Source organism: Gossypium raimondii, chromosome 9, assembly GCF_025698545.1.
Source record: "Gossypium raimondii isolate GPD5lz chromosome 9, ASM2569854v1, whole genome shotgun sequence".
Lineage (NCBI taxonomy): Eukaryota > Viridiplantae > Streptophyta > Magnoliopsida > Malvales > Malvaceae > Gossypium > Gossypium raimondii.
In genome coordinates this window covers 43,714,753-43,740,969 of record NC_068573.1, presented here as the reverse complement: position 1 = coordinate 43,740,969, position 26,217 = coordinate 43,714,753, and the positions used below count along the sequence as shown (strand labels likewise).

General features: G+C 34.2%; 2 protein-coding genes and 1 pseudogene across 2 annotated transcripts; 2 read left to right on the top strand and 1 right to left on the bottom strand.

Moving 5' to 3' along the window:
• The first annotated feature begins 541 nt into the window (after positions 1-541).
• LOC105785056 (probable serine/threonine protein kinase IREH1) lies at positions 542-6,568 on the top strand (annotated as a pseudogene).
• Positions 6,569-9,571: 3,003 nt separating this feature from the next.
• LOC128032612 (ATP synthase subunit d, mitochondrial-like) lies at positions 9,572-10,372 on the bottom strand. The gene is made up of 2 exons (XM_052621283.1): positions 9,942-10,372; positions 9,572-9,667 (listed from the first exon to the last, which is right to left on the bottom strand). The coding sequence occupies exons 1-2, from the start codon at positions 10,110-10,112 to the stop codon at positions 9,572-9,574; spliced, it is 267 nt and encodes an 88-aa protein (XP_052477243.1). The 5' UTR covers positions 10,113-10,372.
• A 1,275-nt stretch (positions 10,373-11,647) lies between these two features.
• Positions 11,648-24,768, top strand: LOC105800047 (probable serine/threonine protein kinase IREH1). Its single transcript, XM_012630927.2, is given in 19 exon segments — positions 11,648-12,498; positions 14,189-14,253; positions 14,365-14,547; positions 14,620-15,422; positions 15,424-15,982; positions 16,579-16,751; positions 16,945-17,191; positions 19,219-19,311; positions 19,401-19,541; positions 19,694-19,786; positions 20,299-20,503; positions 20,808-20,893; positions 21,927-22,015; positions 23,069-23,120; positions 23,251-23,307; positions 23,400-23,570; positions 23,669-23,746; positions 24,060-24,258; positions 24,357-24,768. Coding segments are annotated over 18 exon segments (3,843 nt in total). The 5' UTR covers positions 11,648-11,837; the 3' UTR covers positions 24,147-24,258; positions 24,357-24,768.
• The last annotated feature ends 1,449 nt before the right edge of the window (positions 24,769-26,217 follow it).

The window sequence follows — 26,217 nt, the reverse complement described above, 5'->3', positions numbered from 1 at the left end:
AATTTGATGAATTTTAATTTTTATATTTTTTGAATTTTGAAAATTTATTTTTGATCCAAATGGTACCCTTTTAAATTCGTTAGGTCAAACTTTTCTATTAATTTCATACTATGTATAAGTTGTGGATTTATTTGATGTTCTTCAATTTGATAATTTTAATCTTTACACCGATTGAATTTTAAAATTCAGGTCATGACTCAAATAGAAATTGTTAAATTCATTAACTAAAATGACATAATTTTTGTGAGTAGCTGATATTATATTATATATGTAATATGACCTACAATTATGAAAATGACATAATTTAACTAATGATTTTAATGGTTATTATTTTGATTAGGAGTGAAATTTCAAAATTTGAAAGATATAAAGAGTAAATCTACAACTCAACGATAGTAAGGGGCTAATAGTAGAAATTGACCAAATATTTGTTAGAAGTGACGTCTAAAAGTCACATGGTAGTCAAAATTTGATGCGACCGATCCGGTTCAGTTTTCTAATATATATCATGCTATCCATCCATCCATCCGTGATCCATCTACTTTGCCCCCTTAGATGTCGCATTCTTTCTCTTCAATCTCAAGGCTTTGAACAAAATCCAACTTCTTCAACGCTCTCTTTTATTTGAACAACAAACAAACTTGGTTTTATTCAAGAAGAGAAATGGTTGGTGGAAAAATCATTTAGTGGTGCCTTTCATTCTTCCTTTGTGCTTGAAGAAAACAGTGAATAAATGAAATGGTGTTCAAAAACAAGCTCTTCTTCTCTTCGAAGAAATCGGATTCTGACGGATCAAACAGCCCTCGATCTGATTCCAATTCCCCCATCCGATCCGACAAGAAGAAACCCAGAGCTCCTACTTCCCAACAGGCCTCCATTTCCACTTCCACTTCCCTTTTCTCTCCCGTTGCTTGCAAGCAAACCCAAGTAAAAGATGGACCTAGAAGCAAGGACCTCAAATCCCGAACACCACCTTCTAAGCCCTCTTCTTCTTCTACCTCCAAGAAGCCCGATGCCAAGGATAGGTCCTCCTCTGGGTCGCCCCTACTAGCCTCCTCCTTGGGTTTGAACCGGATTAAAACCCGCTCTGGCCCCTTGCCGCAGGAGACATTTTTCAGCTTCCGAGGTGAGAAAAATGCAGTGGCTTCAGTGCTCGGAGCTAGTAACTTGTCTAGGCCTGGAGGTTCCAGTAGTGGTGGCGATGGTAGTTCGTCGAAATCAGGTTCTGGGAAGAAAGACGTATTGACCAAGAGGTTATTGCAAGACAGTTTGCTTGATAATGTGAGCAATTCGGATAGTATGTCGACTGGGAGTGGTGGTGGTTGGCACTCAAGAGAGCAGAGTCCTGGTGTGCAAGGGAAGTCACGGTTGCAGAACGGGGAACCATCTTCAGGTGCTGGTACTGTTCCTACTTTGACTCACCAGTGTTTCTTGTATTTCTCATATGCTTGATGTTTCAACTATGCCATTGATGATACTTTAGTGGCAGTATTGTTGCTTTATAGTTATCTGTTCTTATTTTTGTTATCTCCTCTATTCCGGGACTCTTTCTGGATTTCCTTGTTTCATGACCAGTTGGTTGGTAGATGCTAAAACAGTTTATTATGCTTTCATCATCTGTTTAGAATTACCCTATCTTAGATTAGCATTAAAGCTTTGAGCTATTCTTCCGTAGGTCAGAAAGTTAGAAGGCTAGGCAGAATGAACACGAAGCTTAACTTTACCACGAGGCATGATAAGTTGTGGAAGTGCATTTGAATTGGTGCCTTATAAAACTTATTGAGAGATAGAGAGGGTGATGTTTAAGAATTTTACTCTCTAGCACAGATGAAGATGCTAAAAGAACATGTTGCCAGACAAAGTTGCTTTGGTTTGATTGTTGTCACTCTGAGATGATAAAAGACATGCAATGGTTTAGTTAATATTATTTACTTTTACCATGCTCTTGTGCATTTTTCTTGAACAGTTGGCACTTGGCATGTTGCAGAGATTGAATTTTAAAGATTCTTTGTAAAGAAAATTTCCAATTTACCTTTTTTTTTTAAAGAAAAATTTTAAAATTGTGCTATTAGGTTGAGCTGGTAGAATCCAAATGGAAAGGTATATAATTTGCTCTAAGGATTTCTGTAAAGTTTCATTTATCTCAGTTAATATTAGATTTTTGTCGAGGGAAACATTAACATATGAAAATTAATTGCTAAAAGTGCATGATATGTTTACTGCTGATCGCAGTGGGTAAATATATCATGTTCAACAAAGAAATATAGTACTTGTGATCTTACTGATTCAGCTTTTATATTATATTGGATTCTGGTAGGCCTTTCTTCATTGTCTCTTCTTGCCATGTCTCAACAGGATCTTTTTTTTTTTGAATTCTGGACTAATCTTCTTCAAGAATGAAGAGATTAAAATAGAAAGAGCATGTAGAATGTGGATGGGTGATTAGTAGAAATAGAAATGGTTGATGGGCTATGAATTTTGGGAGAGCTAAGGGAATTTCCCTAAGATGCTGATATGCTTGTGATTCTTAATATTTTTAGCAGCTGCATTTAATTTGGTATATTCAGTAATCAAACTGCCCCTTAGAGGGTGATGTGATTATAAAGGATATGAAATGAACTGCTTTTCTCATATTGCCAGTTCAAATTGTTAGTTATTATAAAATGCTTCTTATGTAACAAAGTTTTTTGAGTATTTACTGTCACTGCCCCATCTCCACCTATCTGAAGTTCCGAACTTCGATATGGACTTTGGAATACTACCCTTATGATTTGGTTAAAGTACTTTTGGGGCTTTTCTAGTTACCATCTTCTTCCTTCCTAATGCCATAAAGAAAGACCCCACTGCTTTTCTAGTTATGCATTTCTCTGAAGCTGCAACATTTCTCTTGAGTGCATTTTTTTCATTTCTCCTTTCTGTTTTAACTAGAAGAGGATTTTTATTTTAGAAAATTTCTGGGGGTTCAAACTACTTTTTATTTGGAATGCTGGGTCATAATAAAATGGTTTCGCTGCATGAAGGCTTGCTGGCAATTTGTTGTGATTCTTCTTTCAAACGTTGCTTTGATACCTTGGAATTTTGTTACCAGGGCAAGACGAGTCATCACTTGGGCACTCTAGAGGCTTAAAAAGTTCAGATTTTTGTACACCAGAGGTACAGTAGTATTTTCGTTGATCCTTACTTTGCTGTTACGTATTACTAGGGACAACTGCCTTCTGTTTTCATTTTAAGTTTTAACTTGTGATGTGTTATTTCTTTCCCAGATTTCATTTGATTGTGAAAACCCAAAGGAATCTGAATCGCCCCATTTTCAAGCTATTCTCCGTGTTACAAGTGGTCCTCGGAAGAGGTTCCCTGCTGATATTAAGAGCTTTTCCCATGAACTAAATTCCAAAGGTGTACAACCATTTCCGTTTTGGAAACCTCGGCGCTTAAACAACTTGGAGGTTTGTTTCTATTTCTTGCCTCCTATTTTCATTCAGTTATGTGTTTCTAACTAGAATTTTCTTTTTATGCAGGAAACCTTGGTTGCTATTAGAGCAAAATTTGACAAAGCAAAGGAGGAAGTGAACTCTGATCTGGCTATTTTTGCAGCAGATCTTGTTGGATTTCTAGAAAGAACTGCTGACAATCATCCTGAGTGGCAGGAAACTATTGAGGATTTGCTGGTTTTGGCTCGAAGCTGTGCTATTACAACACCTGGTGAGTTTTGGCTTCAGTGTGAAGGCATTGTTCAGGAGCTAGATGATGAGCGTCAAGAACTTCCTGCGTGTGTGCTGAAGCAGCTTTATACCCGGATGCTTTTCATTCTCACAAGGTGTACAAGATTGTTGCAGTTCCACAAAGAAAGTGGTTTGGCTGAGGATGAACCTTTGGTACAACTTCGCCAATCTAGAGTCCTGCATCCTGTAGACAATAGAAAATTTTCAGGTGTTCTAAGAGAAGCAAAAAGTTTGGGTTCATCAAAGGCATCAAAAGCAGCCTCGTCTAAGAAATCTTATAGTCAGGAGCAACATGCCTTGGATTGGAGTAAGGACCACATTGTCCTGCCAGGAGGTTCCTGATACGAGCCAAGGAGGTGACACTCAAGGGATTGTTTTTCCTAGTGGTCCAATCACTCGAAGCAAGGCACGACAATTAAAATCAAAGATGAATGCTTTTGTCCAAGACTTTGTTGCTACAAATTTAATTCATCATGGTGCGTGGCGTTGACAAATCTGGAATGCAATTCCTTTGGACCAATCTTGGAATAGTGAAAGCCCATAAATTGGTGGATTAATCTTTTATGTATCTTATTATTATTATTTACTTAATTCTCATTGGTTGGGACACATTACTTATGAGTTTTAAGTAATTTTATTGGTTAGGTTATTATTTATTTATTTTCTTAGATAATTTTAAAGAGTTTTATTAGGGTTCAATTACTCTTGTATAAATTTTTGAGAGTAGAGTGATTCTTCTCTTGCTATTTAGTTTGGAGTTTGTTACTTTCGAGGGTATTTCGGAGTTACAAATATTTAAATTTCTTTCCCGTTCATCGGTGTTTCTAGAGGTTCTTCTTATAGGGGTTTCGTAGGGAACTGTTCAATTATTGGCGTTTTTGGTTACAAGTTAACCAAGGGTTCCATAGGGCAATCTATCTTTTTTTTTTTTTCTTTTTTTTTATTTAACTAATTTTATTTATTTTCGTTTTTAATTCTAATTTGTGTTTCTCTTGTGTCTAGATCCGGGATTCCGTATCAGTTTTTTTTTTGCGCTGTTTGCTTTTTTTTTAAAAAGAATAAGAGGAGAAAAAAAATCGACGAAACCAATGAAAATTGTTTTTGGTATTTTGACTCGTTTCGGATATGATTTTAACTTCAAAAATAACACCGAATGGCAATCGACGAAACCAATTAAAAGTGTTTTTGGTATTTTGACTCGTTTCGGATATGATTTTAGCTTCAAAAATAACACCGAATTGCCTGAAACTGATACCAACTGATGCGGAATCCCGGATCTAGACACAAGAGAAACACAAATTAGAAATAAAAATGAGAATAAATAAAATTAGTTAAAAGAAAAAAAAAGGGATAGATTTGCCCTATGTAACCCTTGGTTAACTTGTAACCAAAAACGCAAATGATTGAGCGGTTCCCTACGAAACCCCTAGAAGAAGAACCTCTAGAAACACCGATGAACGGGAAAGAAATTTGAATATTTGTAACTCCGAAATACCCTCGAAAGTAACAAACTCCAAACTAAATAGCAAGAGAAAAATCACTCTACTCTCAAAAATTTGCCTCACACAAATTTGGAAGAAAACAAATACTCTTTTTTTTATTCCCCTCAATGTGTAGAAAGCAAGTCTATTTATAGGCAAAATACAAGAGTAATTAAACCCTAATAAAACTCTTTAAAATTATCTAAGAAAATAAATAAATAATAACCTAACTAATAAAATGACTTAAAACTCATAAGTGATGTGTCCCAACCAATGAGAATTAAGTAAATAATAATAATAAGATACATAAAAGATTAATCCATCAATTTATGGGCTTTCACTATTCCAAGATTGGTCCAAAGGAATTGCATTCCCGTGATTTGTCAACGCCACTAACATGATGAATTAAATTTGTAGCAACAAAGTCTTGGACAAAAGCATTCATCTTTGATTTTAATTGTCGTGCCTTGCTTCGAGTGATTGGACCGCTAGGAAAAACAACCCCTTGAGTGTCACCTCCTTAGCTCGTATCAGTTCCATTGCTCCCATTGATGACACACCAAAGAACTTGGAGTCTCCTGCGAGCATAGACAAAATAACTTCTTGGAAGAAACTCTCAACTCCCGCCGAAAAGGTCCAAAGGAAGTTATCGCTATTAAGGAGCAAGATAATAGCACAAGTGAAACTCGAAAAGAACAGGACGTCGATGTAGATCGACTTCTATTAACCTTCGAGAGCTTCCTGCTGCAAAAGAATCAAGGCCGACCTTCTAAGCATCAACACAAAGTTTCTTCGTGTTCTCGTGGAGACCAACCGATCGCTTCAAGGAAGTTCTATAATATGTTGCATTTGTGAGGAGGAGGTTCCCACCTCAAATGTGGAAGATCACTCAAGAATATGTACCGGCGATCGATGTGATCGAACGGCTTAAGTGTTGATGAACGTCTTGTAAGAATTGTGAAACACTTGAGAAGATGGCGATTCCTTTGCTAATAAGGATATCCAACACTTAGGGGCCCAGATGTTGCAAAAGCATCAAATTCGAGTGTGATGAAAAATCTAATGTTCTATCTCCTAAACTAAGTGATTGGTCAAGGAGAGGTTCGAAGACATGCTTGATTGTTTCCTGAAGTCGATAATTCAGTTTTATGGATGACCTTAAGGGTCTACCTTCCATGTCATGTAAAACTCGCTTTGGTCCAAAGGTGATCAAGGAATGACAACATCGTCTGCAGGAAGCATGACTCCTAGATCTCCTTTATCGACACCAAGAAATTGTCGATAGACTTGTTATTGTCGCAAGGGTGCTTTCTCGAGCAAGAGGATCTTCCACGTATCTCTTTGCCAAGTTATCATTTCGAATGATTAGCTCGAACGTATGCACACCTTTCGTGGTGCCCGTGCAATGTGGCTAACCCTAGCATTGATCGCATGTAACGCACTCAATCGGTGCACCATGATTGCCTTTGCAGACTCTAAGGATTGCTTCAATGCAATCTCCCACCACTCACTTGTGCTTGAAAGAAAAGCAGTGGTGCTGCATGCTTAATTGGGTAGGAAAATATAATAACGCCATGGAACATGGATACCTCCCTGTTTTTTTCTTTCTTTTTTAATGGGTAATAAGCAATGGTGGTGGTAAAATGGAAACTAATGAGAGCAGCAGTTTCTTTTATATATTTTTCTTACAAAACAGTAAGGGCACGTTTGGTTCGCTGTATTAGATTAGAGGTGTATTGGATTAGAGGTGTAATGGAATAGAGGTGTAATGGAATAAATGTGTAATAGCAAATCAACTGTTTGGTTGAATGTAATGGAATAGAGGCGTAATAGTAATCTTGTGTTTGGTTAAATGGAATAAAGGCGTAATAACATAATAGAAAAAACTAAAATGACTAGAATACCCTTAGCATAAATTTGTTTTGGTAAATGATTATTGTTATTGTTATTTAAATTTTAACAATATTATTATTATCAATAATAAATAATTTAATCATATTTAAACATAATTATTATTAAATATATTTTAATTAAAATATATAATTTAATAAAATTCTTAATAATTAGCAAAAATTTGTTTTGGTAAATTATTATTGTTATTGTTATTTAAATTTTAATAAGATTATTAATATCAATAATAAATAATTTAATCATATTTAAACATAATTATTATTAAATATATTTTAATTAAAATATATAATTTAATAAAATTCTTAATAATTAATATTCTTATATGAATTTACTCAAATCATAATATATGATACTTGTAAAATATAAATTAACATAATAATTATTAAATATATTATAATTAAAATATATAATTTAATAAAATTCTTAATAATTAATATTCTTATATGAATTTACTCAAATCATAATATATGATACTATAAAAGAAAATTTGAAATAATTAATATTAAATATATTTTAATTAAAATATATGATTTAATAAAATTTAAAATAATTATAACTAATAAATTATATTTTATGAATTTGTATAATTTAAAATAATTATTCTTACATATAATTTAATAATAATATATAATTTCATAAAATTCTTGATAATAAATTTTCTTATATGAATTTATACAATTTAAAATAATTAATATTAAAAGAACTAAAAAGCACGTCCGATGAATTTGGATAAATGATTGTCTAGATGCACTTGAATCAATAAATTCATTCTTGATGTAAAAACCTTTTTATATTAATTTATATAATTTAAAATTTCAAAATACTAATAATATAAATAACCACTTATTAAAAATACATATAGAATGGATCTAGATAAAAGGTGTCCAAATTCAATTGTATCTAGATAATATTCAAATAATAAACATAAAATGAATGGAATGAAGAGGGTAGACAAAGAAAATTTTGCCATGAAAGTATGATCATGATGCTCTAAATAGAATGCATGTCTTACAAGATCCACCTTGTTTCTCAAATGATTGGATAAATTTTTCCTACACAATTATTTTCTTATCATTGCACTTAATCTTTCCAACCCAGATCACCGCACAAGAGAAAAAGGGTTAAAACAACGAAGCGGTTCGAAATTCTAGTCGAGACCAAAAGCTTGGCCATTAAATTCACAAATATGTCAATAGCCCCAGAGTCATTCGGATCTCATCATCGAATTTCTTTTAAGCTCGGATGTTTCTCAAAGTACTCGTCTGCGGTCATGGTGCTGATCTTTTGCTGTTCATAAAAAAAGATAAAAAAATTCAGCAATTGTGATTTGGAACACAACAACACACATTTCGGCATTGTTTTATTTATTACCTTAAGTTCTTGAACCTCGGCAATTTCTTTCTCCAATCGCTCAGACTCTTTCAAGGATTTCTCCTTTGCCTCTTTCAATTCTACAAGCTATAACCACAAATAAATAGCACATCATTCGAGGAAAAAACTTGGAGATAGGGTAAAAGAGAGTCAATTATCCTGTTGATTCTCACCAATGCATCAAATTTTGGTTTGTAACGGTGAATCCCTCAAAACTCCATCCAAACCTTATAACAAGCATGATAAATATGATTACTTCGACTGCTAGAAATTGCAGACAAGTGAGAATTGAGTAGCTAGATGTCTATATTTTCTTCATTCTACTTTGAACATAAGTATAGGAGTATCTCAAGTTTTGGTGTCCGAAGAATCGATCACATAATAGCATTATTGAAATGAAACATCTACTAGATTAATCAAATTGTTAAATGCTAATAGCATTCAACAAGTGAATTGCACATAAATAAGAATTGTATTTGCAAACAAAATAGCAGACCAATTTAAGCAATGTCCTCATTGGCAACCGATTTCCATTTAACTTTCAAGTGAAGTATGGGGCATGGAATCGATCTAGGAAAGATCAAGGAGATCCGAGCTGGAAAATGATTGATAAGCGTATTACGCAAACTCGAGTGCAAGTGTCGATCAAAGCAATGTCCAAAATGGGTATGTTCAACTTTTTCCAAGAATTTGTAGGGTCCTTGAAGGGTCATATCCCCATATCTATGGTCCAGATATAGGTCAGGCATTGATATTTTCGTAAAAAACAGTTAGAGAAATATAAAGCAATAGCAATAAAATCCATACTTTACTAATACCCCTTCCAAAACCCCAAAAACTGAGAGTAAAGAAAGGAAAGAGCTAGCTACTTAAGGTGACCATATCAGCATCCAACTAAGTAATAGTTCCCTTGTACCATAAAGATGATATTCAAAGTAACAAATTCAGGAAGTGGCACCGCATGAGGAACACAAACATATGGAAGCCAAACAAATTATGATTTTACAGACCTGCAACTGATCTAAGCATAACCATATATAGGATGATTGGAAAATTGGATAGAGAGTAGGCCAAATATGATAACTATCAAATTAACTTACTCTCATATGCCTCTTTGTACATATCTACCAGGCGAGAGCCAATTCCTTTTCTATAGTACTCCCAGTCAATGGGTTCAGGTTCCTGCTTAAGAAATCGGATTATTAACAAGATAGGACTGAAACCTTGAACAAAACTAAAATTTCATTAAAAATGAAAAAAAAAAGGTTCCAAAATCAAACCTTGAACAAAAAATTCAACCTTATTGAAAATTTATTTCAATATAAAATATTAAAATCATCATTAAAAAACTAAAACCCTAAGATCTAATCAACGGATTAACCCAACAAATCTATGAAAAAAATCAATAAAAATGCTAAAAAGGAGCTAGGGATTAGAGAGAATATAAGAAAAAGACCTGGCTGAATTTGGTTTGTAAAGTAGAGTTAACTTCATCAAAAGTGCGACGAAGAGTAACGAACTCTTTGCGAGCCTCATCGGAGACCAAAAGCTTAGCCATCCCTTCCCAATCAATGTTCTTTGATGCTTTGAACGCGACATCGACGACTTTCTTCCCCGGTCCGCTCATTTTTCTCACACTTTCTCGCTTCCCAAACGCAAGACGGTGGAGATTTGGTTCGAAGAAAACTGCTGTTGATGTTGGGAGGGAGAGGGTGGGGTGGAGCAGCAGATTTTGGCTAGGGAGGGTAAAACTGAAACGATTAGCTAATCCTTACTTTTGAAATGGAATGGCTAATCGTTGTTGAAGCAGAGAAAATGAGGAATACATCCGTGTTGTAATAGGCCTGTAATAGGCAATACATCAAACCAAACACGGGATTAAGTGGGGATTAGTGGGACCCACGGATTAGGGTTGTATTGGCTAATCCAATACACCCAACCAAACACGCTGTAAGTGTTTTTTTTTTCGTTTTAAAGTTTTAATATTACAAATACAATCAAGTACTCTAAGAGCAACTAAAATATCAAATTAAATCAATGCAAAGCATAATGGATAAAGAATTAGAAGCAACGTAACATAATTCTCATGTAATCACACATTACAATTGTGTATAGTGAGACTTGAACTTAAGTACTCGATGATTTAGGACCTCATCATATAATTTTGATTATATTATCAAATTTTCAGTTAATATATCATTTGTTAACTAAATTTTACTTTGAATGTTTAATTTAATATTTTGAATCTCAATTTGATACCCATATCCAATGACACCATGTTTGCTTTAATAAAAAAGATAAGAATTTAATTTGAAAAAATATATAGGTATCAAATTAATCATTGAAGTCAAATTTAAGTGTTTAATTTGGTAATTGAGACAAAAAAAATTTAACTCAACAGGGTTCATGCTTGCAACTTTGGCCCTTGCACCCCTAGAAGAGCTGTGTGCTATGCTGAAATCTGCTTGCTTCTGTTGTTATGGAGCATCTCTAACCAAAAAAGAAAACCCACTAAATTTCATTTTGACAAACAAACACGTTGTAAATTTACTAATTTGATGAATTTTAATTTTTATATTTTTTGAATTTTGAAAATTTATTTTTGATCCAAATGGTACCCTTTTAAATTCGTTAGGTCAAACTTTTCTATTAATTTCATACTATGTATAAGTTGTGGATTTATTTGATATTCTTCAATTTGATAATTTTAATTTCATACTATGTATAAGTTGTGGATTTATTTGATATTCTTCAATTTGATAATTTTAATCTTTACATTGCTTGAATTTTAAAATTCCAATCACAACTCAAATAGAAATTGTTAAATTCATTAACTAAAATGACATAATTTTTGTGAGTAGCTGATATTATATTATATATGTGATAGTATGTTTATGACCTACAATTATGAAAATGACATAATTTAACTAATGATTTTAATGGTTATTATTTTGATTAGGAGTGAAATTTCAAAATTTGAAAGATATAAAGAGTAAATCTACAACTCAACAATGGTAAGGGCTAATAGTAGAAATCGACCAAATATTTGTTAGAAGTGACGTCTAAAAGTCACATGGTAGTCAAAATTTGATGCGACCGATCCGGTTCGGTTTTCTAATATATATTATGCTATCCATCCATCCATGATCCATCTACTTCGCCCCCTTAGATGTCGCATTCTTTCTCTTCAATCTCAAGGCTTTGAACAAAATCCAACTTCTTCAACGCTCTCTTTTATTTGAACAACAAGCAAACTTGGTTTTATTCAAGAAGAGAAATGGTTGGTGGAAAAATCATTTAGTGGTGCCTTTCATTCTTCCTTTGTGCTTGAAGAAAACAGTGAATAAATGAAATGGTGTTCAAAAACAAGCTCTTCTTCTCTTCGAAGAAATCGGATTCTGACGGATCAAACAGCCCTCGATCTGCTTCCAATTCCCCCATCCGATCCGACAAGAAGAAACCCAGAGCTTCTACTTCCCAACAGGCCTCCACTTCCACTTCCACTTCCCTTTTCTCTCCCGTTGCTTGCAAGCAAACTCAAGTAAAAGATGGACCTAGAAGCAAGGACCTCAAACCCCGAACACCACCTTCTAAGCCCTCTTCTTCTTCTACCTCCAAGAAGCCCGATGCCAAGGACAGGTCCTCCTCTGAGTCGCCCCTACTGGCCTCCTCCTTGGGTTTGAACCGGATTAAAACCCGCTCTGGCCCCTTGCCGCAGGAGACATTTTTCAGCTTCCGAGGTGAGAAAAGTGCAGTGGCTTCAGTGCTCGGAGCTAGTAACTTGTCTAGGCCTGGAGGTTCCAGTAGTGGTGGCGATGGTAGTTCGTCGAAATCAGGTTCTGGGAAGAAAGACGTATTGACCAAGAGGTTATTGCAAGGCAGTTTGCTTGATAGTGTGAGCAATTCGGATAGTATGTCGACTGGGAGTGGTGGTGGTTGGCACTCAAGAGAGCAGAGTCCTGGTGTGCAAGGGAAGTCACGGTTGCAGAACGGGGAACCATCTTCAGGTGCTGGTACTGTTCCTACTTTGACTCACCAGTGTTTCTTGTATTTCTCATATGCTTGATGTTTCAACTATGCCATTGATGATACTTTAGTGGCAGTATTGTTGCTTTATAGTTATCTGTTCTTATTTTTGTTATCTCCTCTATTCCGGGACTCTTTCTGGATTTCCTTGTTTCATGACCAGTTGGTTGGTAGATGCTAAAACAGTTTATTATGCTTTCATCATCTGTTTAGAATTACCCTATCTTAGATTAGCATTAAAGCTTTGAGCTATTCTTCCGTAGGTCAGAAAGTTAGAAGGCTAGGCAGAATGAACACGAAGCTTAACTTTACCAAGAGGCATGATAAGTTGTGGAAGTGCATTTGAATTGGTGCCTTATAAAACTTATTGAGAGATAGAGAGGGTGATGTTTAAGAATTTTACTCTCTAGCACAGATGAAGATGCTAAAAGAACATGTTGCCAGACAAAGTTGCTTTGGTTTGATTGTTGTCACTCTGAGATGATAAAAGACATGCAATGGTTTAGTTAATATTATTTACTTTTATCATGCTCTTGTGCATTTTTCTTGAACAGTTGGCACTTGGCATGTTGCAGAGATTGAATTTTAAAGATTCTTTGTAAAGAAAATTTCCAATTTACCTTTTTTTTTTTAAAGAAAAATTTTAAAATTGTGCTATTAGGTTGAGCTGGTAGAATCCAAATGGAAAGGTATATAATTTGCTCTAAGGATTTCTGTAAAGTTTCATTTATCTCAGTTAATATTAGATTTTTGTCGAGGGAAACATTAGCATAAGAAAATTAATTGCTAAAAGTGCATGATATGTTTACTGCTGATCGCAGTGGGTAAATATATCATGTTCAACAAAGAAATATAGTACTTGTGATCTTACTGATTCATCTTTTATATTATATTGGATTCTGGTAGGCCTTTCTTCATTGTCTCTTCTTGCCATGTCTCAACAGGATCTTTTTTTTTTGAATTCTGGACTAATCTTCTTCAAGAATGAAGAGATTAAAATAGAAAGAGCATGTAGAATGTGGATGGGTGATTAGTAGAAATAGAAATGGTTGATGGGCTATGGATTTTGGGAGAGCTAAAGGGAATTTCCCTAAGATGCTGATATGCTTGTGATTCTTAATATTTTTAGCAGCTGCATTTAATTTGGTATATTCAGTAATCAAACTGCCCCTTAGAGGGTGATGTGATTATAAAGGATATGAAATGAACTGCTTTTCTCATATTGCCAGTTCAAATTGTTAGTTATTATAAAATGCTTCTTATGTAACAAAGTTTTTTGAGTATTTACTGTCACTGCCCCATCTCCACCTATCTGAAGTTCCGAACTTCGATATGGACTTTGGAATACTACCCTTATGATTTGGTTAAAGTACTTTTGGGGCTTTTCTAGTTACCATCTTCTTCCTTCCTAATGTCATAAAGAAAGACCCCACTGCTTTTCTAGTTATGCATTTCTCTGAAGCTGCAACATTTCTCTTGAGTGCATTTTTTTCATTTCTCCTTTCTGTTTTAACTAGAAGAGGATTTTTATTTTAGAAAATTTCTGGGGGTTCAAACTACTTTTTATTTGGAATGCTGGGTCATAATAAAATGGTTTCGCTGCATGAAGGCTTGCTGGCAATTTGTTGTGATTCTTCTTTCAAACGTTGCTTTGACACCTTGGAATTTTGTTACCAGGGCAAGACGAGTCATCACTTGGGCACTCTGGAGGCTTAAAAAGTTCAGATTTTTGTACACCAGAGGTACGGTAGTATTTTCGTTGATCCTTACTTTGCTGTTACTTATTACTAGGGACAACTGCCTTCTGTTTTCATTTTAAGTTTTAACTTGTGATGGTGTTATTTCTTTCCCAGATTTCATTTGATTGTGAAAACCCAAAGGAATCTGAATCGCCCCGTTTTCAAGCTATTCTCCGTGTTACAAGTGGTCCTCGGAAGAGGTTCCCTGCTGATATTAAGAGCTTTTCCCATGAATTAAATTCCAAAGGTGTACGACCATTTCCGCTTTGGAAACCTCGGCGCTTAAACAACTTGGAGGTTTGTTTCTATTTCTTGCCTCCTATTTTCATTCAGTTATGTGTTTCTAACAAGAATTTTCTTTTTATGCAGGAAACCTTGGTTGCTATTAGAGCAAAATTTGACAAAGCAAAGGAGGAAGTGAACTCTGATCTGGCTATTTTTGCAGCAGATCTTGTTGGAGTTCTAGAAAGAACTGCTGACAGTCATCCTGAGTGGCAGGAAACTATTGAGGATTTGCTGGTTTTGGCTCGAAGCTGTGCTATGACACCACCTGGTGAGTTTTGGCTTCAGTGTGAAGGCATTGTTCAGGAGCTAGATGATAAGCGTCAAGAACTTCCTGCGTGTGTGCTGAAGCAGCTTTATACCCGGATGCTTTTCATTCTCACAAGGTGTACAAGATTGTTGCAGTTTCACAAAGAAAGTGGGTTGGCTGAGGATGAACCTTTGGTACAACTTCGCCAATCTAGAGTCCTGCATCCTGTAGACAATAGAAAATTTTCGGGTGTTCTAAGAGAAGCAAAAAGTTTGGGTTCATCAAAGGCATCAAAAGCAGCCTCGTCTAAGAAATCTTATAGTCAGGAGCAACATGCCTTGGATTGGAGTAAGGACCACGTTGTCCTGCCAGGAGGTTCCGTTGCTCCCATTGATGACACACCAAAGAACTTGGAGTCTCCTGCGAGCATAGACAAAATAACTTCTTGGAAGAAACTCCCAACTCCTGCCAGAAAAGGTCCAAAGGAAGTTACTGCTATTAAGGAGCAGCATAATAGCACAAGTGAAACTCTGAAAAGAACAGGGACGTCTGATGTAGATCTGACTTCTATTAACCTTCAGGAGCTTCCTGCTGCAAAAGAATCTGAAGGGCAGCCTTCTAAGCATCAACACAAAGTTTCTTCGGTTCTCGGGAGACCAACCGACTGCTTCTGAAGGAAGTTCTATAATATGCCGCATTTGTGAGGAGGAGGTTCCCACCTCAAATGTGGAAGATCACTCAAGAATTTGTACCGCTGCTGATCGATGTGATCAGAACGGCTTAAGTGTTGATGAACGCCTTGTAAGAATTGCTGAAACACTTGAGAAGATGGCAGATTCCTTTGCTAATAAGGATATCCAACACTTAGGGAGCCCAGATGTTGCAAAAGCATCAAATTCGAGTGTGACTGAAGAATCTGATGTTCTATCTCCTAAACTAAGTGATTGGTCAAGGAGAGGTTCAGAAGACATGCTTGATTGTTTCCCTGAAGCTGATAATTCAGTTTTTATGGATGACCTTAAGGGTTTACCTTCCATGTCATGTAAAACTCGCTTTGGTCCAAAGTCTGATCAAGGAATGACAACATCGTCTGCAGGAAGCATGACTCCTAGATCTCCTTTATCGACACCAAGAACTTGTCAGATAGACTTGTTATTGTCAGGCAAGGGTGCTTTCTCTGAGCAAGAGGATCTTCCACAGGTATCTCTTTGCCAAGTTAATTATTTCAGAATGATTAGCCTGCTTTGAGAACTGCAGAAAATGCTATGTACTGTTATATTTACTGTTATATGTATGCCTTTTTGATATGTATTTTATATGTCCAATGCAACAGTATGTTTTTTTATTTATTATTTATTCATTTTATATATTTTACTATACAAGTTTATAGTTTCCCTCCCTTGACCTTCCATTCATACACGGCTCTCCTCTCCTGTTATGCTCTTCCTTTTGATTGTCAGAGTTACTTTTCATATAAAAAACCTTTTTGTCTATGTTGTTTGTTATTTGTAATTTGTTTCCGTTCAATTTTTACAAATACAACTGTTATGCACCACTCTTGGATTGTCAATAGTTGCCTCTGCAGATTGATTATACAGTATTTAAGATGAAAGCCTTAGTCTTAATTTGTTTCAGATCACTTTTGCAAATACAATTCTATGCATTCCAGATACATTACGTATCTGCTTTGAAGAGTCTGGGTTCTGTGACCCTGATGTGTTGCTTTTTAGTATCCAGTTTAGTGTATTTAGGTCTACTTCAGCTGCACAAGTTCTAATTTCTTCCATGCTGTGCAGATGAATGAACTTGCTGATATTGCCAGATGCGTAGCAAATACACCATTGGTTGATGATCGATCCATGCCGTATTTGCTATCTTGTCTTGATGACTTGAGAAATGTCATAGACCGCAGAAAATTTAATGCACTTACAGTAGAAACATTTGGGGCACGCATTGAGAAACTGATCAGGTAAGTATGTTGCTGATGCTTATTCTTTGGCACTAGTAAACACAATGCAGTAGATAGACAAACAAAATAATATTTAGCCATCTGATGAATATGTTGCTGAACATTCTATCGTAAAGAATATTTGAGTTTTGAGCAAAAGGTGCTAATTGAGTTTGTTTTGCAATTTTATTCAGTTATAAGTTCAATGTTGTAGGGAGAAGTACTTGCAGCTTTGTGAGCTAGTCGAGGATGAAAAAGTTGATATAACTAGTACTGTCATTGATGAGGATGCTCCCTTAGAGGATGATGTGGTTCGTAGTTTGAGAACTAGCCCTATTCTTTCATCTAAAGACCGTACCTCCATAGATGACTTTGAGATAATAAAACCAATTAGTCGTGGAGCATTTGGACGTGTTTTCTTAGCTAAAAAGAGAACAACGGGGGATCTTTTTGCCATAAAGGTACCTGAGTTTTATTTTCTTTCCCTAAGATCTTTTCTATCAATGAATATAATAGATGTTTCATTTATTGTTTTAATATTTCCTCAATTATGGCACCTCTCTTATTCTTTTAAAGCTTTATTGGTTTGTTTACTTTGGTTGGTTCTTGTGTTTACATCATGCATAAGTAAAAATACTTGAGTGCATCATGCATAAGTAAAAATACTTGAGTGCATCTTCGGTGTTATGATGCATATTTCGCTGCTCTCTTCATTTCTTAGAAACTCTAAACTTCTCTATCCTGAATATTTGTGGAGAGGATTTACTAAATTTGATAACTCCCTATGTTATTGTGATTTGGATCACCTTTCGGGGACTTTGTTGCATTCACATTCCCATTCAGCAAGATGACCTGAAAATTGTTCTAGAAATTTGAGGAAAGAGATTATGCCTAAATAAATTTATTTCTAGTAAATCACTTATCAAAATCTATGTAGCTGTGTCTTTGCATTTTTGCTAGAATGCTTTGTTGTCAAGACTTGACATGGACTTGGTTATGCGATTTCTGTCAGAAGCAGCTGACTTGGTGGGAGATTAAACCTTCTAATTAGACCAAATTGTTGCGATGAACAAAGTTCTCTTCTTTGTTTATCTGAACTTATTACCTTTCAGATGCTATAGAATCTTCAAGCTACACAAAACACAGACAATATATAATCAATTAAGGTATATGAGGAGAAGAATCTTGCACAGAAAGTGAATGTAGTATTGTAGATGGCAAATAAAGACTGGAGAAATATGCAAATCTGGAGAGACTGAACTTGATGGAGGAAGGGAGAAGATGTGAGAGATATTTAGAAATAAAGAAGAAACTAAAAAGGAGAAAAATATGTGAAAGTTTGTGGCTTCTGTAAATTTTAAAATTTAATGGTTGGGTTTAAAATAAATAATGTAACGTTCCACTTTCCACCTTGGCATTCCTTCCAACCTCTTTGTTTTATTTGTTCCAGTATGATTCAAGCATGGAGCAATAAGGACATTTGGGCCTCAAAATCTAGTCTTATGGGCTAAAAAGGAGTACTTTCATGAAATACCCACAACCCAAGATAGTAATAGCACATTTTCTTTGCATAAAATATGGTCAAACTACTGACGCAGTAATGTTACTCATCTTAGCATTTGAACTGGTTTGGGCAGAATTAGATCCTCTTCCTTGTCCCTTTGAAATGCATACATATGAGTAATTCAAACGAGGAATATAATCTTGGTCCCTTGATGCCTGCAGCTCAATCTGTTTTACAGTGATGGATGGCGCAAGAATCCATGGGGCAGTGGTGCTGCTTTTGATTATTAATCTGGAAAGACAATGAATTTTGGGTTTAGGGTTTGGGAAAGTGGAAAGAAAATGAAATTTGGGGTGCTTGGCAGGAAAGAAAAGTGAGAAAAGGAAATAGGAAAGATTATCATTTGTCACACCTACTATATAACTAAAACAAATTAGTTCAAATTGGGAAAAAAAAAAAACAAAAAGAAAAATTTTAGTGGTGTGAATCAAGTTTGTATATTTTGAAGATTATCCATCATTTTTTGTATTTTATTTTTCATCTTAACAAAGAATATAACGGTGAAATATACTCATCTTTTTTATTTTCTTTCCTCTCATTTTCAATCATACAAGCAATGGATGTGAAGAAAATTCTATTTTCTTTTCATGACAATGCCCGTAGAAATGTTTTAGCTAAAATTTATTTTTGGTTCCCTGCTTCTCTCTTGCTCTGCTTTGTTTCTTTTCAGGCCTTTTATCTTATTCCTATGTTCTATTCTTATTGTTTTACCTTTTTATATTGTATTAGTGATCATGTGTTTCTCTTTTGTTTTGAAGGCAATTTCTGCTTTGTTTTTATTTATGACTCCCCTCAATATTTCTGCTGTACCATGTTTGTGCCCCTCATCTTATTTCCATCATTCTGAGCAGTTAGCTTGTCAATGAGAGGTGAAGGTGGATTTAATTTTCAAGAAAAGAAAATTGTTTGTGCTGTTTGGTGCAGGTTCTAAAGAAGGCAGATATGATTCGTAAGAATGCAGTTGAAAGTATATTAGCAGAGCGTGATATTTTGATTTCAGTCCGCAACCCATTTGTGGTGAGCAGGTCTAGCTTGCAAAGAATTGACTTTATTTGAGAGCTTCTTTCCTTATTCTTACCATAATCTATTATCAATGTGCTGTATAGGTTCGATTTTTCTATTCATTTACTTGCCGTGAGAACTTGTATCTTGTGATGGAGTATTTAAATGGAGGAGATTTATATTCATTGTTGAGAAATTTAGGCTGCTTGGATGAAGAGGTTGCTCGTGTGTACATAGCAGAAGTAGTAAGTTTTGTTTTTTTTAGTCGTAAGTATTTTTTTGGAAACACAACTTTTGGCTTAATAGATTATGAGGAATATATATTTTGGCTTATGTTAGTTGAAAATCTTCTTCGTTGTTATATGAAGTGTAAAAACATATATACATATTTTTACAGGTGCTTGCATTGGAGTATTTACATTCTCAGCATGTGGTTCATCGGGATCTGAAGCCTGATAATTTGTTGATTGCACACGATGGTCATATCAAGGTAATGGTTAATATGACCTTCCTTGTTTTCCTTCTTTTCATGGGTATTAGAAGATACACATTGCATACGTTTTGTACTTTGTTATTTTCAGTAATTATAACTGTGTCGCTATTGACAGTCACAATGGAAAATATCATCTTTTTTTGGTCAGAAGCAGGATATCATCTCTCTAGTTACAATTGATTGATTATTGTTGTTTTGTTGTTGTTATAATGCAAAATATCATCTTTCCTTTTCTGTTCTTTCATGATTTATTAAATTTATTGAGATTACAATGCCAAGTAGAAGTGTGTTGTATGGTACTGGCAAAATTCATTATGTTGAAAAGTGAGATGTGATTGAATGGTCAAGGTACTACCTATTTTATTTCAAGCTGATAATTTGTTAAGCAAATTAGGGTACTTTAAAGGAATGTGACATTGATATTAATTTAGTGCTAAATTTTTTTGACCTTTCTTTTTTTTTTTGAACATACCCTTGCGAACTAATAGTTAAACGTTCCATCCTAGCAGTTGACCGATTTTGGGCTTTCAAAGGTTGGTCTCATCAACAGCACTGATGACTTATCTGGTCCAGCAGTTAGTGGCACATCTCTACTTGACGATGAGCAGCCTCAGTTATCTGCATCTGACCACCAGCAAGAGAGGCGGAAGAAACGGTCTGCTGTTGGAACGCCTGACTATTTGGCACCAGAGATTCTTCTGGGAACAGGACATGGTTTGTATAACTTGTTTTAGTTTAAGGTGCTTTAATTACCTTTTTAATCAGCTGTTTCCCTTTAAGGGCAAGTTAGATTAAGATCTACCTCAAAAGTGTGTTAATCTAGAAGCTTAAGCAACTTGGATCCAAATTATTTGTTGATTAAAATATTTTTGACTGATATCTTGGTCATAATTTGCTCAAAGCCTATGGGAGCCGATTGGTTGTCCCTCTTTGTTTCTATCCCATATGCTTATGCATTTATTCTTTGGTTGATCATGTTTAAATCTGTACGTTTACCATATCATCTAATTTTCCTCAGGTGCAACAGCGGATTGGTGGTCTGTGGGTGTCATTCTGTTTGAACTGATTGTTGGCATTCCACCCTTCAATGCAGAGCATCCGCAGGTAATATATCAATTCTAGCTGTTGTAGTTCTTGCTGGTACTGGTGTTCTGCTCCCTTTTACTTCTCTTGTTATGCATTTTGTTAGTGTTATCCCTTATCTGTTAAGTATTAGGTCTCCTGTGGTCTTACATAAAGTTAGGCTTCTCCACCTATTACCTTGTAGATTATTTTTTTCTTTGCTCTTAATTCTGTTGATTAGAACTTTGAAGGATATCAACTTTTTACTTCTCTCCCCCCCTCCCAAATATATTGAGATTTTGTTGTGCTGTTGATATATGAATTACACCATCAGACAGTAGAACTCTTTCTTGCTTTGGAATTCAAATCTCTTTATCTCTTGTTTTCTATATTCCATCATTAAATTTTGGTTTCCATCCCATGGCTGGTTTCCTTTAATCCAGATTGCCTCGAAAATGAGGGATTGTAAGAATGAAGCTATTTCTAGATTAGTGACAAACATGTTTCTAGGTGTTTGTTCAATGAGGGTGGGAAATCAATCATATCCTTGGTTAACATCAATTCGAAGTTCTCAATGCTAGTTACCGTCATAACTTTCTTGTGGTAATGCATGGATTGGAAGACAAGTCTTATGCCAATTGTCGGGTATACTTTTGTGTTCCAGATGTTCCTTTCTTGGCTGGGATGGAAACTGCTGAGACAATATTAGAAGTAAACAACAGTGCACATATATAATATTGGTTATTTCTAGCACCTTGGGCAATTAAGGGGGTATGTCTTCTGTTTGATCGAGTCAAAACTGCATAGCAACTATAGATTGAGCTAGAAGGAACTTTTATGCTTTTATTAATCTTTTGGCACAATAACTGGTGTACCTGGTGCTCTAATGTTGATTTGTTCTAAGTTTGTTTTTTAATAAAAATATTATTATTCTTAAAAGATTGTTCATTTTCTGGAACTGTCAGAGTTCTTAAAAAATGCTGCTAAAATTATTGGTGTGCTATCCACATACAAAATTTCATTTTAAAGCATTGCCCATTCTTAACTTCCATTTTCTTCCATATTTTGGTTATAGACAATATTTGATAATATTCTCAACCGTAAAATACCTTGGCCAAGGGTGCCTGAAGAAATGAGCCTAGAAGCACAAGATCTAATTGATCGGTAAGAAAATTGTTTTATTGATTTCATTTTGGTATTTCATGAGAATTTGATGCATGTCGAAATATATAACTTTTGCTTGTAAAGAGCAAGTCTTAAGTATTTTCTTGTAACATTATTTCATGGACATTATTGTAAATTGTTGTTTGTGGAATTTCTATCATGCACGGTTTGTAAAGACAATTGTACTATTTTTGTTGAATTGCTTAACTAAAAAAGGTTTTAATCCTATAGATCGAGAAAATAAAGCTGTAAATTTTTTGTTATATCAAGCACCAACTTGGATATATCATCACACGACATATAGTGAAACTCAAGATACAAGACGTGTCTACATAGTGTAATTATCTCTCCATTATGAACTTGAAAGCAACATTTCTAAAACCTCAAGGGGATGCATCTATACACATCTCTGCAGACGTATTTATTGTATTTTATATTTTCTCAATAAAGTTAAAGCTTTGTTTTCTCAATTTATAGAAGCTGAAACCTCTCTTTATAGCCTTATACTGATACAGTGACATACATCTGTCATCTTAATTGTTGCTGTTGCCAGCCCCCGAGATATTTGATGAAAATTTCACCCTGTATTCCTCTATAATTTGTTTTTCTAGAAGTTTCTATGTTTTCTTTTCTGAAGATTATTTATAGATTAAAAAGAAGCTAACTTTTGTGATTGCATTAGCAATTTATTTAAAATTTCTATATCTTGGAAATTATGTTTCAATATCTTATCCTTTTCACAGTATTTCATATCTTCATATGTTAAGAACTTTGTGTGTTTAGCACCATTAATTCTCTCTCTCTCTCTCACACACAAACACAGAAACCCTTTAAACTTTTGTAAAATACTTTTTCAGTAAGATAGACTACATCAAGATGTTTTAGCATGGGGTCCTTTAAAATTGCCTGTACCAAGCTTAAATGTATCTTCGGGATCTCTTAGTTTTTTATGGAAAACTCTTAGTTTTTGTTATGCTGTTTTTGTTTCAGTATTGTACTTGGTTCAAGTGACTTGACATGGACTTAAAATTGCTTAATTTATCCAATTTCCAGACTGTTGACAGAAGATCCCCATCAGAGACTTGGAGCCAGAGGAGCATCGGAGGTGATATTGGTTCTTAATATGTGTAAAAGTTTTGAGAATTTTTTTTTTCTTTCTTCTTTACATTTCTGCATTTTTTAAAACAATGGGCAGCCTTAGATGATTGAATTCCAAACAATGAAATTTTATACAGGTGAAGCAGCATGTATTTTTCAAAGATATCAACTGGGACACTCTTGCAAGGCAAAAGGTGTCGACGTCTTTGCCATCAGTTCTGAATTATGAGCCTTCTGTTTTTTCAAGTGTCTTATATTTAGTCATAATGCTTTTCATATCTTACAGGCTGCCTTTGTTCCTAGTTCGGAGAGTGCACTTGATACTAGTTACTTTACTAGTCGCTACTCGTGGAATCCTTCAGATGATCATGTTTATCCTGGTAGTGAACTCGATGATTCTAGTGATGCTGACAGTTTAAGTGGCAGTAGTGGTTACCTGAGCAACCACCAAGATGAAGTGGTACCCTAGCCCCAGAATTTGCAGTTCCATAAATGATTGTTTATCTATGATTCGTGTTGTTTGACTTTTCTGTTGGTCTGTTGACAATGAAACAGGGAGATGAATGTGGAGGTCTGACTGAATTCGAGTCCATTTCATCTGTCAATTATTCTTTCAGTAATTTCTCATTTAAGGTATTACTTTTCTTTTACCTAGTAAGAGTGCATTAGTGATTGTTTTTATAATTTGCCAGCACTTTAACTGTTGCCAGAATGGCACCTGGAGAAATATTTTAGGTTTTCATTTTTTTAATAAACTTCTAGATCCCTTTTTTTTTTTGTAGCAACTATTTTTTTAGTTCAATGTTATTTATAATTATAAAAACAGACATAAATAAAGTCTGGCAGACTTTTTAAATGTTTGCACCATTCTTAATAGTTAATTTGAAATAGCATTGTGGTTTTTTATCAAGTTTTGTTAATACCTTTTTTTCCTTGTGGTTGTTAGAATCTGTCCCAGCTCGCATCTATTAACTATGACCTGCTTTCTAAAGGTTGGAAGGATGATCATCCGGCAAATAATTCGAATGCATAGGAAGCTGCTCCTCTTTGTGAGAGCTTCGTTTTATTTTTTATTTTTTACATTAGATCGCCGTGGTATTATTTAACGAGCCTCATCACCCGAGCTGTCTGTATACCCTGTACATGTATGTATTATATTTTAATCTTTGCTACACCATTTTTTTCCTTTTGTTTATATATGTTGTATTGTTAAGTGAAATGATCTGGTGTTTGATGCATGCAGAGATAGAAGAAAACTTGGGATTGTAACCTTTTCAGAATTTTGCTGTTTTCGTAGGTAAGCAACTTTATACTGGGATTTCAGTTTTACCATGCACCTGCTTTGACTCTGATAACCATGATGAACCCTAATTTAGTGAACCCTAACTTACACGCCCGCAGTTTCGGTGATGTAAAATGTGATTTTCTCCATAGTCTTCAGGGTAATGAAAACACATCCCTCTATGTTCAGTCCAAAAGTTGTCTGTCATTGGTGGTTGTAAGAATCATCCAATGCTTCTTGAGAAGTAGTAATTTTTGCCTTGCAAGGTAGAAAATGTCAGCTCTAAGTCTATGTGTTATATATTGATGGCCTTATACTTGTGTGAATCATTAAATATGTTTTAAGTTTATATAAATATAAAATATCTTAAATATGATATGGCATGATAAAATATAAGAATGGTTAGTTTATGTAACATGTATTATAAATATTTTATGGTTAAATTAAAACTTCAATACTATCCTAATTACAAGGTTTGAGTTGGTCTTTCTCCATCCTTGTCTATGTTTATTCTTTTATCATAGCTTATGCACATGACTCGTGCACCCAAATTGTTTTAAATATTTTAGAAGAGACAAGTAAGATGTTGAATCTAAACTATTTCTAGGTTCAGGTGATTTTATAGTAAAATGAAATTCATATCAGTTTCATCTTGTAAACATGGTTTCTTTTTCTTTAGTGAATATGCTTGCAATTTTTTAGCAATACGCTTTAATTTCTTTATCTTTTTAATAGTCATAATGATTTTTTTTGCCTTCCAACTTTACAAAAAAAAAAATATATATTTTATGCTTCTATTTAATTTTTCGCCTCTTTTAACTTTTGAACTTGTATTTTCTATCAAATCACCACAAAATGGGTGAAAAGAACGCTAACTTTATTGATGTGATATGCATGTAGATTGTTATGTAGATGACACGTTAACATTTAATTAATTTTTAAAATTTTAAAAATAGTGGGAAAAATAATTTTTAATATTTTATTTTGAAAATAGTTTTATAAATTTTGATATTTTTAAATTTTAAAAAATTAATGAAATGTTAATATTGTCATCCACATGGCAATCCACGTGTATGAGACGTTAACAAAGTTAAAAAATGTTAATTTTCTACTCATTTTGAGGTGATTTGATAAAAAATACAAGTTTAAAGGCTAAAAAGTATAAAGAATTAAATGGGTGATTAAAATGATTTTTTTGTAAAGTTAGAGGACGAAAAATCATTATGCCTTTTAATAATAGAAACAGCCATCTTTCAAGAATTTATTTTAGATTATTAATTCTTTAAGTTCACAGGATACGTTACATTTGATTTTACATTTTATTCTTAATTTATTAAATAATTTATATGTTTTGATAATTAGGAGTAGGAGTGGGGTTGTTAGGGATTAAGGCTACGCTCTCATGTCACAACACAAATATTTTTGTCACTAGACCAATAAGTTATTAGTATTAAATAATATGTTTTTATTTCATATAATTAATATGTAAAATAATATTGTTCAAATTGTTGAATAAAATTAAACTCATTAACTATTTTAATTATAAAATATTACAAAACAATATGTTACAAAATGTCTAAAAATTATAAACTACAATTAAAATTTGTATGAAAATGATAAAATTCAAACCTTCTTTTGTGACTTCGTCTCTTTTTTTTTTTTAAATTCAACTTTTAACTTTTAATTGTATGAAAATATTAAAGAATCAATTAAATCAAGTTGATGTTCAAATATCAACAAAACTAATTAGAAATTAAAATAAATTCATAGAAATTCCATTGAAAGTGTAAAAATATTATCTCAAATCTAAAAGGAAAATCCT

Excerpts from the sequence above, each read along its gene's own strand:
- LOC128032612 (XM_052621283.1), bottom strand. The coding sequence starts at position 10,112 with ATGAGCGGACCGGGGAAGAAAGTCGTCGATGTCGCGTTCAAAGCATCA. Across the intron at positions 9,668-9,941 it reads TACAAACCAAATTCAGCCAG|GAACCTGAACCCATTGACTG; the intron begins GTCTTTTTCTTA and ends TTTCTTAAGCAG.